General features: G+C 66.3%; 1 protein-coding gene across 3 annotated transcripts in view; it reads right to left on the bottom strand.

The window, feature by feature from the left end:
- Positions 1–852: 852 nt before the first annotated feature.
- LOC142433100 (steryl-sulfatase-like) overlaps positions 853–15,706 on the bottom strand; it is a 38,115-nt gene continuing 23,261 nt past the window's right edge. For all 3 annotated transcript variants that reach the window (XM_075538234.1, XM_075538232.1, XM_075538233.1), the window contains exons 5-10: positions 14,785–15,208; positions 8,599–8,735; positions 6,511–6,648; positions 4,885–5,044; positions 3,210–3,331; positions 853–2,928 (exon numbers count right to left, since the gene is read on the bottom strand). In XM_075538234.1, the coding sequence (XP_075394349.1) occupies positions 2,555–2,928; positions 3,210–3,331; positions 4,885–5,044; positions 6,511–6,648; positions 8,599–8,735; positions 14,785–15,208 (1,355 nt within the window). In that variant the 3' untranslated portion in view covers positions 853–2,554. The remainder of the gene's footprint in view (positions 2,929–3,209; positions 3,332–4,884; positions 5,045–6,510; positions 6,649–8,598; positions 8,736–14,784; positions 15,209–15,706) is intronic.

The raw sequence follows: 15,706 nt of genomic DNA, 5'->3' as shown, positions 1-15,706 counted from the left end.
CCCACCCCCGGGTGCTGGATGAAGCCGTCTTGCTCTGGGGGAGAATTGATGGAGGCGTCGAAAGCATTTGCAGCCGAAACGGTGCAGGAAAAAAAGGAATTCATCAGATAGCCGAGCTCCCAGCTGGAAAAGACCCCCGTTTCGCTGCCAAGCCGAGAGGAAATCCAGGGCAATATGATAAACTCTCCTCGCCGGCAGTTCCATCCTGGGTGATGCAGGCAGAGTGCCATCCACCGGGGGGGGGCCGGGGGGCCGGTGCTCCTCTGGCTGCATGTGTCCTTGCAGCCGGCGTGAAGCCAGCAGGGAGGACGCATCCACCCCGGCTCCGAGCCCCCCAGCCGAGAACAGCTTCTAATGATCTAATCATCTTGCTAATCGCCCCTGAGAGCCTTCCTCCCTGGTGGCCGCTCCGCGTGTGCCGAGGTGACCTGAGCTTCTGAGGGGTCTGCAAGCCCCTGACCTTCTGCCGGGAGCCTGGGAGCGGCCGTCGGGGGTGCGTCCGGGGGGCACCCACGGAGGCCTTGCACACTGCACCCTGGAGGGTGCACCCTGGAGGGTCGCTGGGCACCCTCTTCCACTGGACGGCAGGGGAGCTGAAGCCGCCCTGCTGGGTGCCCAGGTCGCTGCCCGCCTCTGCACGTGCTTCTGTGGGGCGGTGGCTCCAGCTGACGCCCCAAGACTGTGCAGCCGGACGGGCCGAGGCGCGAGGAAGGTTGGGAACCCCTGCCCTAGACGGACCCCAAAACGGTTCACCCACAGCCCGCGCTTCTGGGGAGAGAGGGCGCCGGCCGACGGGCTCCGTGCACTGACCACTGACCGCGCCCCCACACAGTGACCACTCTGAGCCCACGGTTCACGGCCAACGAGACTTTTATTGTGCTTTCTTGCCAGCAGGGTCCAGGAAGAAGCCTGTGGTCACTGAAGCCCGGGCATGGCCCCGCCGCCTTCTCCCCGGTCCTCTGAGAAGCCCCAGGGTCTGAGGGAGCCCCGGCCCCACAGCCTCAGCGGGCTTGGCCCTCTTCAGCTGCCCGGGCCGGACTCCAGCTCGCGGGGAGCCCGGGGGACAGAGCAGAACTGCCCCCGTGGGCTTCCGGGCCGGCACATGGCCTCCCCTTCCCCGGGCAGAGGGGTTCGTGGGTGGTTCTGAACTGCAGCCCAGCCTGGACGGACACCTCCCTCCTTCTGGTCACAGTGACCCTAAGTCGGGGGGCAGAACCACAGCCGGCACCCCACGGTCCAGAGGTAAGAGCCCCCAGACCGTGTAGGGGCTGCGGATGCACCCAGTCTCAATACCGAGGGAGCGGCCAGCGACGTGCCAGCCCCACAGCACCCAAGGAGACGCCCCGGTCACCAGCCCAGGGCCCACCAAGCCCACGGGGGACCCGGCCTCCCACATCCACTCAAGAAGGGGGTCTCTGCAGGGGCGCAAACCCACAGCCGCATGCTCCTAGGCGCCTGGCCGGCGGGCCGTCCAGCACTGGCTCTCCTTTCTGGGGCTGGTCACCCACCCGAGGGGACCGCGTGGTTGGCGCTGAGCTTCCAAGAATGTCCAGTGTGTGTCTGTGGGTTTGGGGGGCGGCGGGGGAAGGGGGTGACTGTTGTTGTTTTTTTAAGGGCAAAACTATGAATGATGTTCACTCCCGAGAGCGTAGCCCGGCCCAGCGGGTCACACGCGTCCGGGAAGAGCGAGAAGCTGTGGACGTGGCCCGTGTGCGTGGTCCCGGCCACCGCTCCGTGGACGCCCTCTCCAGGCGGCCACCTGCCTCCTCACCAGGAGCCTCTGCCCGGGGCTCCAGGTGGGTCGAGATAAAGGGGTTCCCCACAGAGCCCTTCTGGAGGGGCCACAGAGGGTGCTGGGCGCCTCGGAAAACCAGTCTGGAGGCCCCGTGGTCTACAGTCCGTGGTCTGGGGGGGCTGCTCATTTTTATTTTTTCAAGTTTCCTAATTCCAAAAATGCAAAGCTCCCCCCAAAACCCGCAGGGTGAAGCCACTGCTGAGCTAAGGGGAGGCGTGGAGAAGTCCTCTGGGGCCTGGGGAATCGGGGTTCAGGGGGGGAAGATGAGGAGAGGACACAGATGGGATACGTGGGGTCTCTTCCCAGGGTGCCTCGCACCTCCACCTCTGTGCCCACGGGGATCTCCCGGCGTGCCCTGCCTGCCCCCTGGACTGCCAGCCAGCCGGGGTGTCGGGGTACATGAGCCTGGGCGAGGCTCTGTGGGACTCGGTCTGAACCGCAGTGCCACGTGGGGGCCACGAGCCAGGCCCCAAGGGCGAGGGGAAGGGGGACCGGCTATGCTGTGGATCCGGGGTCTCAGACGGGGTCCTGCTGAGGACCGAGCCTCTAACTCCCCGTCCCTTGGACGCCACGCTCCCTCCACCGCACGGCCCGAGACGTGGCTCCCAGCCGGGGCTCCGGCCCGGACACACGATCCACACCCGGCCGGTTGGGTCTTTGTAGCCAAGCTTGAGGGAGAGGCCTCCGCCGAGGCCCCAGGAGACAAGCACGTGCAGGACGGGCCACGGGGCTGTGGCCGGGGTGGCCGGGGCCATGTGGCTAGTGGGTGGCCCCGGGGCCCTGGGCCTCCTTGTCACAGCGGCAGGCCAGCCGCGGCGTGGAGCAGCACAGCTGCAGCCACGGCTTCCACAGCAGGTTCCCCACGGACAGCTGGTCGGGGGCGGCGGTCAGCGTGGCCCGGTGGCCGTCGGCCGCCTCCTGCATGGCTCTCAGGATGTCGTGGAACCGCGGCTCGGTCTCGGGGGTCAGCGGCGTGCTCTCGCGGGGGTCCCGGGACAGGTCGAAGAGCAGGGGCGGGTCGTGGCGGGTGACGAAGTGGCTGTGGCAGAAGCACACGTGGGTGGAAAAGCAGCCGTTGGCGCCCTGGGGCGTGAACTTGGGCGTGAAGTAGAAGGCCTTCCAGATGGACGTGCCTGCAGCAGAGGACAGGGCGGCCCACGCTGAACAAGGGGTCTCATGACCCACAGGTTGAGAACCGCCCCCCCCCCATGCGCAGATTCGTCCACAGCAAGCAGGCTGCGAGGCAGAGGGGGCGGCTCCGCGTGGGCACGCCGCCTGTGTCGGCCGGGAGGGGGGTGTCGGCACAGGGTGGCAGCTGTGGGTGCCTCGGTCTGTGGCCACGGCCCCCTCCCGGGCAAGGAGCGTGGGGCAGGGCAGCGAGGCTGGGGGAGGGCGGGGGCGGGCGGGCACTCACTGCCCCTGGGGTGCCAGCGCACGGCGTTCAGGTAGAAGTTGCAATAGTGGAACAGGAACTCGTGCTCCGACCGCGGACTCCGGCCCTGCAGCAGCGGCATCAGGTCGCGCCCGTCGATGATCCTGCGACAAACCGGGAGCGTCAGCACCGGGCGGGACGCCTCCCCACGACCCCGCTCCTGTCCACCCAGCGTCATCAGGCCTCGCCAGGGAGCCCCAGCGCGGGGCTTCCTGGAGGATCGGCCACATGGGACGCCCCATTCCGGGCCACGGCTGCAGCGCCGTGCCAGGCTGTCCTGTTCCGTGTCGGCCTCGCTTCCCACTGCCCCTCTCTCGCACCAGGCTGGGCGTCGTTCTTAGGGACCGATAGGGGCAATGGGGAGCCCTGTCTTCCTCCCACGGGGCAGCTGCTGGTCTGGAACGGCCGGCCTCGTCCGTGGCAGCCCCACCCGGAACCACAGCCGGCCGGCGCTCCCACCAGCACGAGCTCCCCGCGCCGTCCACTCAGGGCTGACCCTTCGCGGCCCCCGTGGGGTTCCCAGGCTGGTGCTGCTCACGGGAGTGGACACCTGTCTTTCTCCCCACTGGCTACAGGGCCCTCGAAAACCCAGGGGGCTGCAGCTCCCCTCCAGCCTGCTAGGGTCCCCACAAATTGGGTGTTAGCTGGGCACCAATGGGGTACAGACAGTACCTGGTCCTCAGGTGAGCCACCCCTGGTCCTCAGGTACACCACCCCTGGTCCTCAGGTACATCATACCTGGTCCTCAGGTGGGCACCTGGTCGTCAGGTACATCATACCTAGTCCTCAGGTACATCATACCTGGTCCTCAGGTACATCATACCTGGTCCTCAGGTGAGCCACCCCTGGTCCTCAGGTACACCACACCTGGTCCTCAGGTACATCACACCTGGTCCTCAGGTACATCACACCTGGTCCTCAGGTACATCATACCTGGTCCTCCTCAGGTACATCACACCTGGTCCTCAGGTACATCATACCTGGTCCTCCTCAGGTACATCACACCTGGTCCTCAGGTACATCACACCTGGTCCTCAGGTACATCACACCTGGTCCTCAGGTACATCACACCTGGTCCTCAGGTACATCACACCTGGTCCTCAGGTACATCATACCTGGTCCTCCTCAGGTACATCACACCTGGTCCTCAGGTACATCACACCTGGTCCTCAGGTACATCACACCTGGTCCTCAGGTACATCACACCTGGTCCTCAGGTACATCACACCTGGTCCTCAGGTACATCACACCTGGTTCTCAGGTACATCACACCTGGTCCTCAGGTACATCACACCTGGTCCTCAGGTACATCATACCTGGTCCTCAGGTGGGCACCTGGTCGTCAGGTACATCATACCTGGTCCTCAGGTACACCACCCCTGGTCCTCAGGTGAGTCAAAGGGGCAAAGGTCCTGACAGTAGCAAGGATGGAAGTGTGCTGACCAGGCACCCAGGAGGAAAGGCCTGGCAATTCGCCCACACCAACCACCAACCCTACAGAGCACAGCCCTGCCTGGACTGGTGTCCACTCACTCGCGGCACCTGGCTTTTCAGCCACCCCCGAGTCCCACACCTGGACGCACAGAGCACGGGGCAGGTCCGAGGTGCAGGGGACAAGCCAGGGTGACCAGAGCAGACTGGGCTGGGCGGGCAGTACCTGTCGTCGGGCAGTGGGGAGCCGGCCAGCTTGGCCACCGTCGGGAAGATGTCCATGTTGCTGGTGGGCTCGTGGACCTCCTGTCCAGCGGGGATGACGCCGGGCCAGCGCAGGATGCCGGGCACCCGGATGCCCCCTTCCCAGTTGTTGGACTTTCCCCCTGGAAGGACGAGAGGAGCAGCCGGCTGAGCGAGCCGTCCTCCTCGGGGTCGGCTTATGCCGGACAGACGCCCTGCGGTACGAGAGCCCCACGCCCTTCCCGCCCGGCCTCCCGCGCCGAGCACGGCGCTCCATCTGCGGCCTCCCCTATGATCCGGGTCCAAGCCAATCCCAACCCACGGCGATCCCCAGGGACAAACGGAACAGAACGTGACTGGTCCTGCGCCCGCCGTCCCCACAACTGTCCTTCCCTCGAAGCCCGTCGGGCAGCTACGGTGTCCGTCCACCTCCGTGTGCCCACGCACGATGTCCTTCTCCAGGGACCGGCCTCTCCGCGGACGGACAACAGGCCCACGGTCCGGTCCGTGGGATGGAGTCTCGCCATCCTGGCCTCTAAGGAGCGCCCCGGACGGACATCTCCCTGGACGGACGGACGTGTCAGTCCTTCGGGTGGTGTCCAGTGCGTGGACTCCAGCCTTCCCCGGGCAGGTCTGCCTGGCGCATTCCATTCTTTTAAGAACCGTCGGCGAGGGCTCAGCGTGACCACCTGGCTCCACAGGAAGCTGCAAACCCCGAGCTCACTGCCATCGAGTGGACGCCGGCTCACGGTGACCCCGCAGGGCAGGCGTCCGAGAGGCTCTGGGAGTTTCCAAGCCGGTGGCTCGTGGGTCGGGGCAGCTGGTGGAGCCGAACTGGTGGAGCCCAGAACCCCTCACCATCACGGCATCGCCGACAGGATCGGTGGGAACTGCGGGGACGGGCGCTTGTGTTCACGCGGAAAGAGCCTCTTGGGGAAGGAGGGGCAGCTCCCTGGTCCGACTCCAGCAAATGCCACGCCTGCCGTGGAATGCCACGCGGAGGGACTGCCGGCCCGCGCCCGTTCTCCACCGCCAGCCAGCAGCGCACTCTGCGCTCAGACCCAGGAAGGGCCTGCCCAGCCGCGGGCGGCAGGTGGGGTCGGGTGGAAGGGATCCCGGCCATCGCGTCCTCCTGTGGCCATCGGAAAGCTGCGTGGCTCCTCCTGCCGGCTGCCTTCCCCGGGGCCGGGTGTCCCGTGCTTCCAGTCCTGAACCGTGGAGGGACGCGGCAGGCGGGGGGCTCGGTGTTCCACGGCGCCACGGTTGCCCGGGATCTCCGTGGGCTGGTGGGTGTTTTCCCGTGGGTGCAGTACACGATTTCCAGGCGGGCAGAGGACAGGCAGAGCTAGTGGACTGACCCCTGTCTAGGGGCAGCGCAGGGCGGGAGGGGGCCTGGGGAGCTGACCACGCTGAGGGGGAGAAGGCAAGTCCCGGCAGGGGCTTGTGTGAGGCCTGGCCGGGCGGCCTGCACGGTGGGCGGCGTCGAAGCCGCCGGAACCACCGAAACACGAAAGGTCTTTGCCGGCGCGTCCCGTCACCTCACCCGCGGGCTCAGCGGCCCTTCCCTGAGGGCGACGCCTTCCACACGCGTGTCCCGCGAGGGCCTCACCTTTGAATATCCCGTTGCTGCCCCCGTGGCGCTCCCCTTTGGCGGTCACCTCCTCCACGTGTGCCCCGTGGTCGGAGGAGAAGTAGACGAGGGTGTTGTTGGCCAGCTGCGTGTCCTCCAGGACGTCCAGGATCTGCCCTGCAGGGGAGGAGACACGCTGCGTGAACACAGCCCCCCTGCTCCCCCGAGAGGGGCAGAGGGGAGGACCCGGCTCCCAGGGCCCCGGCGGGCACACGGAATGCCCACACGCAGGGCCACGGGGCAGCAGCCAAGACATGGCGCAACCCGTCTCGCCGGGGCATTCTTCCGCCTGGGAGACACTTGGACGAGCTCGGGCAGCAGGGTCGGGGCCCCGGCACGAGCCTGGTATTGGCGATGCCCGGGAGGTCCGGGAGCGCCGGGCAGAGAGCCGGGAGAAGCAGGGGCGCATGTGAACACGGCCCGGCCAGGGAGCCCAGGCAGGTAGCAGTGGCGGCCGGAGTCCTTGCCGCCGGCGTCCGGCGTGGCCCTGCCTGTGTCCTTCCCTGGTGCCGCCCGGCCCCGGCTCTCCTTGCAGACTCTCATGTGTGAAGCCCGTCCACCACTTAATTTCTCGTGAGCTCGATCCGATAAAGGTCCAGCCCATTTCTCTCCGAAAATAATTCTGCACAGAAACATCCCGTGGGGGCCCGGCAGCCGTAACCGCTTTGCTCCGAGAGCAATCTGCTGCCGGCCGCAGGTCCGCGCCTAACTTCTCCTCTCATTTATTTTCCCCGCTTCCCCGGCCAGGCTCGCGAGGCACGGTGATGCCAGTTTATAGGGGAGGATAGCTTCCGATCTCCCATCGCGGCTGCAGGACGGCGATAAATGAAAGGTTTCGTCTCCCCGCCATCGAAAGAAGCAGGGCCTCCAGGTGGGGGGGGGGTAAAAAGCAAGGACTTGCAGGGAGACGGCGCCCGGCTGGGGCCCCCTGGCCCCGTGGGCTGAGGGCGGGGATGCCACGTGTGGCCGGCAGGCTGCGGAGCGTCCCTTTGACCACGAGCCGGCATGAAGCTGCTGTCCACCACGGCTGCCGTGAGGGGCCTTGGGTGGTTCTGACTCACCGCGACCCGAGGGAAGGCCACGCCCGGTCCCGGCCACCTGCACCGGCAGGGCCACGTGGGTCCCATCGTGGTGCCCCCCCCGGGCCCACGGAGGCTCGTCCACCTGCCCAGGCCGGACGCCCTTCTCCAAGCACCGCTGTTGTCCACCGGACGGTGCGGTGACGCGGGGACATCCTGCCGTGTGGACTTGGGGAGATCGAAGCGCAGGGGCGGAGCCTGGCCTCCTGTGGGCGTGGCCTCCTCATCAGGAAGGTCCCGGGACCTCCATTCTCTCTCGACCTCCGCCTTCCTGCCGACGGGTCACCCCGAGACTTGCCTCCCGGTCTCCCCAGCACCCTCTGCTCAGCGGCACCCACGTCACGGACCGCCAGAGGAGCGCTGACAAAGTCCACCCAGTGGACGGTGGGTGCCGACTCCCCGGGAGGGGCCTCGTAAGACAGGGGAGCCCTGGAGCTGGAGCCCCCGGCCGGCCTGTGTCTTCCTCGAGTGAGACCCTCAGTGACCGGGCAGACCAGGGAAGGACGGGCTTATTGCCAAGTGGAGGGTCGGCCGGGACACGGGGAGACCCACCGGGAGGTGGGTGGACACGGAGGACCTTGGAGCCCCTAAAAAGCACAGGGCCCCACGGCACCACAGTGGGGAGCCTGACGTAGCGGCCCCCCCGGGGGCGGCCTTCCCGTCCGTGGCCAGGGGTCAGCGCAGAGTGGACGGCAGACATATGTGTGCGTATGTGTGTGGTGACCTCTCACTGCAAAAGGCCACCGTGGATGGTGACTGGAGGGTAGGGGACGGACAGCAGGGAGCCCGGCACGCGATGGACGGACAGTGTCCACAGCTCTGGGTCCCGGCGTGCCAGCCGCCTTGGGGCAGGACCGGGCAGCGTCGAGCTCTGCTGCTGGGCCAGCGAGGTTCAGAGGCCGCCTGAGGGCAGCCCCCAGAGGCAGGCTCTGCCGGGGTGCAAGAAGGGAAGAGCAGGGCCCAGGCCGCGCCCCGGGAGCCCCCTTACCCAGGCTCCAGTCCATCTCTTCAGCAGCGTCCCCGTAGGCGCCGTGCTGGCTGCGGCCGGCGAAGTCGGGCGAGGAGAAGTGGGCGGTGTGCACGTGCAGGTAGGACAGGACCAGCAGGAAGGGCCTCTCGGCATTGCTGCAAACAGAGCCGGGGCCAGGTGAGCCGGGGGCCAGGTGAGCCGGGGGCCAGGTGAACCAGGGGCCAAGTGAACCAGGGGCCAGGTGAGCCAGGGGCCAAGTGAACCAGGGGCCAGGTGAGCCAGGGGCCAGGTGAGCCGGGGGCCAGGTGAGCTGGGGGCCAGGTGAACCGGGGGCCAGGTGAGCCGGGGGCCAGGTGAGCTGGGGGCCAGGTGAACCGGGGGCCAGGTGAACCGGGGGCCAGGTGAGCCAGGGGCCAGGTGAACCGGGGGCCAGGTGAACCAGGGGCCAGGTGAGCCAGGGGCCAGGTGAACCAGGGGCCAGGTGAGCCAGGGGCCAGGTGAGCCAGGGGCCAGGTGAACCAGGGGCCAGGTGAGCCAGGGGCCAGGTGAGCCAGGGGCCAGGTGAGCCAGGGGCCAGGTGAGCCAGGGGCCAGGTGAACCGGGGGCCAGGTGAGCCGGGGGCCAGGTGAGCTGGGGCTGCGTGGAGGCGCCCATCCCCTCGGCACAGGGAGCCCCGGGAAGCCCAGCCCCCCTTCCCAGAAAACCAAACTCACAGCGACCCCACAGCACAGGGCACAAGTGTCCCCACTCTTGGACTAGACCGTGCTCCCGAGGAAAGGGGGGGTCAGCTCACGGGCCGCCGGCCGCCACTGGGCCGTCCCACAGAGCGGGGGGCTGCCTGCTGGGAAGGCCGGCGGTTCAAAGCCGCCAGCTGCTCCCTGGGGGGCGAGGAGGCTCCCTGCCCTAGAGGGTCGCCCCGAGTCGGAAGCAACTTGGCAGGAGCGGATCCTGCTGCGGCTTTTGTTTGGTTTGCGGCACGGTGGCTGCTGGGTGCCCGCCGGCCCTGTCCTGCCGGCTCGCTCCGCGTGGGCATAGAGGCGATGGCAGTGGGCGGGGTGGCTTAGGCCACATGAACGGGGCAGCCCGTGCCTTGTCGGGCTCAGCCCCTCATCTTGCTCCCCCGAAAGGAGGTCCTAAGGAATTCGGAAATGCAAACGCCTCCTCTTTCTCTGGCAGAGCAGCTGGTGGACTTGAACTGCCCACGCCGAGGCTGACCGCTCGGCACATTTACCGTCAGCCACACCGGGGCTGCCCACTCCTTGCCCAACCAGGACTCACTGCCGTCGAGCCGGCGCTCCGTGAGCCGATGGGACGGAGTCAAACCATCCCATCCCCAGACCGTGGTCCGGTCCAGACGGACTGGCCCCCTCGGAGCGGCTGTTGGCTTCCAACTGGTGACCACGCGGTTAAAGGCACGCGGTGCCAACACAGCCTATTGTACCCACAGCCCCTTGTTAAGCCTCATGCCCCCACTCTGCGCCCCACCCTCGCCACGTACGACGGCCGCTCCCCACCGCCGGCTGCCAGAGCCTCCTCTCTCTGCAGCTCGACCAGAATGCCCCCCCCCCGGCCAGCGCACAGGGCTCCAGGGGAGCGAGGAGAAAGCAGGCAGTGGACACACGTGGCCTGTCCTCACTCCCGCCATCCCCGGAACCAGAAGGGAGGGGAGCCCAGGGCACGGGGTCTGCGCAGGGCGGGCGGGAGAGAGGCCACGGCTCGTGGTCAGCGAGGACGGCTGTCTGTGGACACGCCCCACGGCGTAGCCCGCAGAGAGACGTGGAGGAAGGGGGGCTGAGCCTGCTAAGTGGCGGGCACTCGGTCAAACGAGTCGGCTTGCCAGCTGTGCCGCGGCCCCAGTCTCTCCCGGGAGGCGCAGTCACGCGTGGCCCCGGGTCCCCCAGAACCAGCTTCCAGGGGACACGCCTTACCCACGCCCCGCGGGAGGCAAGCTGCACTGGCATGGGGTCATCCCGGGGAATATCTATCTATCTGTCTGTCTGTCTGTCTACATATCTATCTATCTATCTACATATCCATCCATCCATCTACCTACATATCTATGTATCTATCTATCCACATATCTATCTACCTATATATATATTTACAAATCTATCTATCTATCTATCTATCTATCTATCTATCTATCTATCTATCTATCTATCTAGTCTATCTATCTATCTATCTATCTATCTATCTATCTATCTATCTATCTATCTATCTATCTATCTATCTACACATCTATCTATCCATCCATCTATCTATCTATCTATCTATCTATGTATCTATCTATCTATGTATCTATCTATCCATCCATCCATCCACCCATCCATTATTCATGCCTGTCTGTCTCCATCCATCCAGCCAGCCATCTATTTACATATCTATCTATGTATCTATCTATGTATCTATCTATGTATCTATCCACATATTTATCCATCCATCCATCTATCTCTCTATCCACATATCTATCTATCCATCCATCCATCCATCTATCTATGTATCTATCTATCCATCCATCCACCCATCCATTATTCATGCCTGTCTGTCTCCATCCATCCATCCATCCATCCATCTATCTACATATCTATTTACATATCTATCTATGAATCTATCTATCTATCTATCTACATATCTCTCTCTCTGCTGCTCTGCTGGGGAAACTGAGGACCAGGAAGAGACAGATTCTGCAGCCACGCGCTCCACACTCACACCCAGGGGGCTGGAGGCCTTCTCGTCTCCTGGGGTGCAGATGAATCCCAGCCGCATTCTCCTAAGTCAAAGTTACCCCCCACGGGATGTGCCCCCCGAAATAATGCCCAGCTTCACGTGCTGCTTGCTCCCTAGCTATGTGCCGGCTGCCTGCCACCCGGAGCAACCAGAGCGCCCACTGCCTCCTGATCCAGGGAGAAAGTGCCACAGCCCCGGCCCGGCACGTGGCAGCCCAGAACGCCGATGAGGAGCCCGGTGGCACAGGCAAGGTCAGCAGTTAAAATCCGCCAGAAAGACCAGACTGTCTGCTCCCCGTAAAGACCGACAGTCTGGGAGACCCAGGGGGCAGCTCCGCCCTGTCCTGCAGGGTCCCTGTGAGTGGGCGTCCGCTCCTTGGCAGGGGGTTGGGTTTCGGGTTGGCGCTGCCCACTGCGGGCAGCCGCCTGTGGACGCCCTTGAAACCATTTCCATTGCTACTCCATGGCTGTCATTAAAGGGCAAGCCCAGTTAAAGGGCCGTTCGACCCCCAGAGGGCTTGCAGCCCACAGGTTGAGAACCGCTGCCCCAACTGGACCTGCTGCCTGGCCGACCCGCCGGGTGTCGGGGGGTCCGCATGCTATGTGGGAAGGGGCTGCTCCCGGGAGGCAGCGTTGGGGAGGGGCGGGCTTGGCGCCCTCCTTGGAGATGTAAGAGCAGCAGCAGGCAAATGGAGATGCCACCCGGAACTTTCTACAGGACCCTGGGGATGGCAGCTGGACCAGGGTCTTCCCCGAGTGCCCGGGGGGGGGGGTGGTCCCCCAGTGTGTGTGTGGGGGGCTTCCCGCTGAGCCAAGAGAGAGGGGACCTGGGCTTTCCCCTAGAGCCAAATGGGGTGGGGCGCTTCTCCCAGAGCCCAGAGAGAGGGACTTTCCCCCCCAGAGCTGGCACCCCGAGTTCAGGCTGCCAGCCTCCTCAATCGTGATAAAAGGGGGCCTGGAGGAGAGGATGCAGCGGAATTCTGGCGGCGTGCCCCTCTCTGTTGGCTCTGGGTGAAGCCCGCCCTCCCATCCCAGCTCTGCTGGGTCAATTGTCCAGCTGCTAACTGCAGGGCCGGTAATTCCAACCCACTGGCCACTCCTTGGGAGAAAGATGCCCTTAGGCGCGGAGAGAGATTGGCACCCTGGGGAGCCCATCCGTCCTGTCCTGCAGGCCGCTACGACAGAGTCCGCTCAACAGCAGGGAGGTGGGGACTTGGCTGGCCACCAGGTCAGCAGTCCAAACCCACCAGGTAGGTGAGGCCTTGGGCGTCCGTCACGTCCGACAGTTTCTGACACCTGACCGGGCAGTTCACCTCCCTCCTGCGGGGTCCCCGTGGGCCGGAATCAACATAAATGCCCGGAGCGGCTCCGAGACATACTACTTCTGCTCCTGAAACCCAGCCCCCGGGGGATTTCACAGGCAGCAGCCCCAGACCGCGAGGCTGCCTGGGGAAGTGGCCGCCCACTCCTGTCCCCTGGTGCCCGCGTGCCCGCCCTCTGCAGCCAGGCTCCCGCAGCCCAGTGGTGCCCGCTCACTGCCCCCACCCCCAGGCCGGCCCACACCCTGCCTCCTGACCTCTCTGCACACACTCACCTGTGCAGATACGGCCCCTGGGGCCACTTCCTGACAAGGGATTCCAAGAGCCTGGTGGTGCCCCGAGACTAACGCCCTTCGCCCCATTTCAAGTCTGAGACTAAAGTCAGTGTACCCCACCCACCTCCACCTGCACCTGCACCTCTGCCCAGGCATCTCAAGGTCACTGCCACGCAGCCCAGGCTGCACCAGGGAGGCCCAGCCTGTGCGTTTCCCAGACGGGAGCTCCTGATGGGCGCAGACAGCCGTGTCCTTGGGCCGTGGAGCTGCGGGTGGATTTGAACCTCGGACTTTGTGGTTAGAGCCCTCCGTGGAACCCTCTCCACCCCCAGGGCTCCTGGGGCCGAGCCGGAGCCGGGTCTGCAGGGTGCAGCGCGCCCTGGGGAGGTGACACGCCTTAGAACAAGCAGGTCTGGTTTTGGGGTGGGGGGCTCCCTAGGAGAAAGTGGGGAAGGGTTGGGGAGGGGAGGGGTGAGCAGGGGTTTGGGGGCGTGGCTCACGGAGAGGGCAGCCATGCACGATGTGAAACAACGTGTCCCAAGGGCGCAACGTGTCCCCAGGGTGCAATGGAAACCGGATGGGCCGGCCAGCCATCGCCAACCCAGGAGGTACAGGGGCAGATGGATCGCGCTGGCGCCCCGCCCCTCGCCCCGCCCCTCGCCTATCGCCACGCCCTCGCCCTGGTCGAGCCCTTGTTCTTTGCCACGCCCTCTCACCACGACGTCACCCCTAGCCACGCCCTCAACACTCACCACGCCCTCGTTCCTCGCCACGCCCATCACCACGCCCCCTAACCACTGGCCCCGCCCTTACCACGCACCCTGACACTCTGCCGTCGTCCAGCCTACGCCCTGTCCTCACCACTGGCCCCGCCCCCTCACCGCTCACCACTCCCCCCACCCTCACCTCAACGCTCACCCCCTGCCACGTCCTGACCACGCTCTCATTCTTGGTCCCGCCCCTCGCCACTGACTCCGCCCCCTCGCCACTCGCCCCACCCTCACCTCAACGCTCACCCACTGCTACGCCCTGACCACGCCCTCGTTCTTGGCCCCGCCCCTCACCCCGTCCCCTCGCTACTCGCCCCACCCTCACCTCAACGCTCACCCACTGCCACGCCCTGACCACGCCCTCGTTCTTGGCCCCGCCCCTCACCACTGGCCCCGCCCTCACCTCACTTCTCACCCGTCGCTACGCCCCCTCACCACTCGCCCCACCCTCACCTCAACGCTCACCCACTGCCACGCCCTGACCACGCCCTCGTTCTTGGCCCCGCCCCTCACCACTGGCCCCGCCCTCACCTCACTTCTCACCCGTCGCTCCGCCCCCTCACCACTCGCCCCACCCTCACCTCAACGCTCACCCACTGCCACGTCGTGACCACGCCCTCGTTCTTGGCCCCGCGCCCTCGCCATTCGCCCCACCCTCACCTCACCTCTGACCCACGGCCACACCCCGACCACACCTTCGTTTTTCACCACGCCCCCTCACCACTGGCCCCGCCCTCACCCCTCGCCCTACCCTCACCTCACCTCTCACCCATCGCCACGCCCTCGTTCTTCGCCACGCCCCCTCACCACTGGCCCCGCCCTCTCTCCCCTCGTCCCACCCTCACCTCACTTCTCACGCATTGCCACGCCCTGACTACGCCCTCGTTCTTCGCCACGCCCCCTCACCACTGGCCCCGCCCTCTCACCCCTCGCCCCACCCTCACCTCACTTCTCACGCATTGCCACGCCCTGACTACGCCCTCGTTCTTCGCCACGCCCCCTCACCACTCGTCCTGCCACTGCCCCTCGCCCAGCCTTCGCCCCGCCCTCACCACTCGCCCCGCCCCCAGTTCTCGCCCCGCCCTCGCACGCACGCACGCACGCACGCACGCACCGTCGGATGAAGCGCGCCGCCTCGGCCGTGAGCCGCTGCGTGAGGCGGTCGTAGGAGAAGGGCTGCTGCGTGACGTCGCGGTCGCGCATGAGGAAGCAGTTGAGCGGCCGGAAGAAGTGCAGGAAGGCCAGCAGGGCGGCCAGCGGCGCGGCGGCCAGCAGCAGCAGCAGCAGGAAGGCGGCGGGCGGCACGCGCACCAGGCCCAGCGCCCGCAGCGCGCCCAGCGTCAGCAGCGCGGCGCCCACGGCCTGCAGCGGCGCCCACACCAGCAGCCGCGCGCCCGACGCGAACACGCTGCCCGCGCCCGGCTTGCAGTCGCGCAGGTTGGTCACGGGCAGCCCGTAGAAGGCGTCGAAGCCGTGGCTCAGCGGGTGGTGGCACAGGTCGGCGGGGCGGTCGCAGCTGAGGCCCAGGTGCCACTTCCCTGCGGACACGGGGCGGGGGGGCGGGGCGTGTCCACTGGGGTCAAGCGTCCACCCAGGGACAGGCCCACCTGCCCTTTCCCGCGGGGACCCCCCGCCCCAGCGACCCCAGGGCCCACGGGGGGGGGGGCAGGCCCTGACCTGCGAGGCCGCGCCCACCGCGCCCCACGCGGTCAGTCATCGCTGCCCACCCGCCCCAGGTAGCTGGTCATGGCTGTCCACTCCATGTGCCCAGCCATGCTGCCCCGTAAGCCCGCGTGTCCAGGGCCCCCGTCCACTCCACCCCGTGTGCCCAGTCACCGTCTGTCCAGTGCCCCCACATTCCCAGTCAATGCTGCCCACTCCTGTGTCCACTGCTCCCCAGTGTCCAGTCCCCCCGTCCACTCCACCCCGCGTGCCCAGTCACCGTCTGTCCAGTGCCCCCCACATTCCCAGTCAACGCTGCCCACTCCTGTGTCCACTGCTCCCCAGTGTCCAGTCCCCCCGTCCACTCCACCCCG

The sequence above is a fragment of the Tenrec ecaudatus genome, chromosome X (genome assembly GCF_050624435.1).
Source record: "Tenrec ecaudatus isolate mTenEca1 chromosome X, mTenEca1.hap1, whole genome shotgun sequence".
Taxonomy (NCBI): domain Eukaryota; kingdom Metazoa; phylum Chordata; class Mammalia; order Afrosoricida; family Tenrecidae; genus Tenrec; species Tenrec ecaudatus.
Note: the sequence above shows the minus strand (reverse complement) of the source record. Positions and strands in the feature narration are given on the sequence as shown.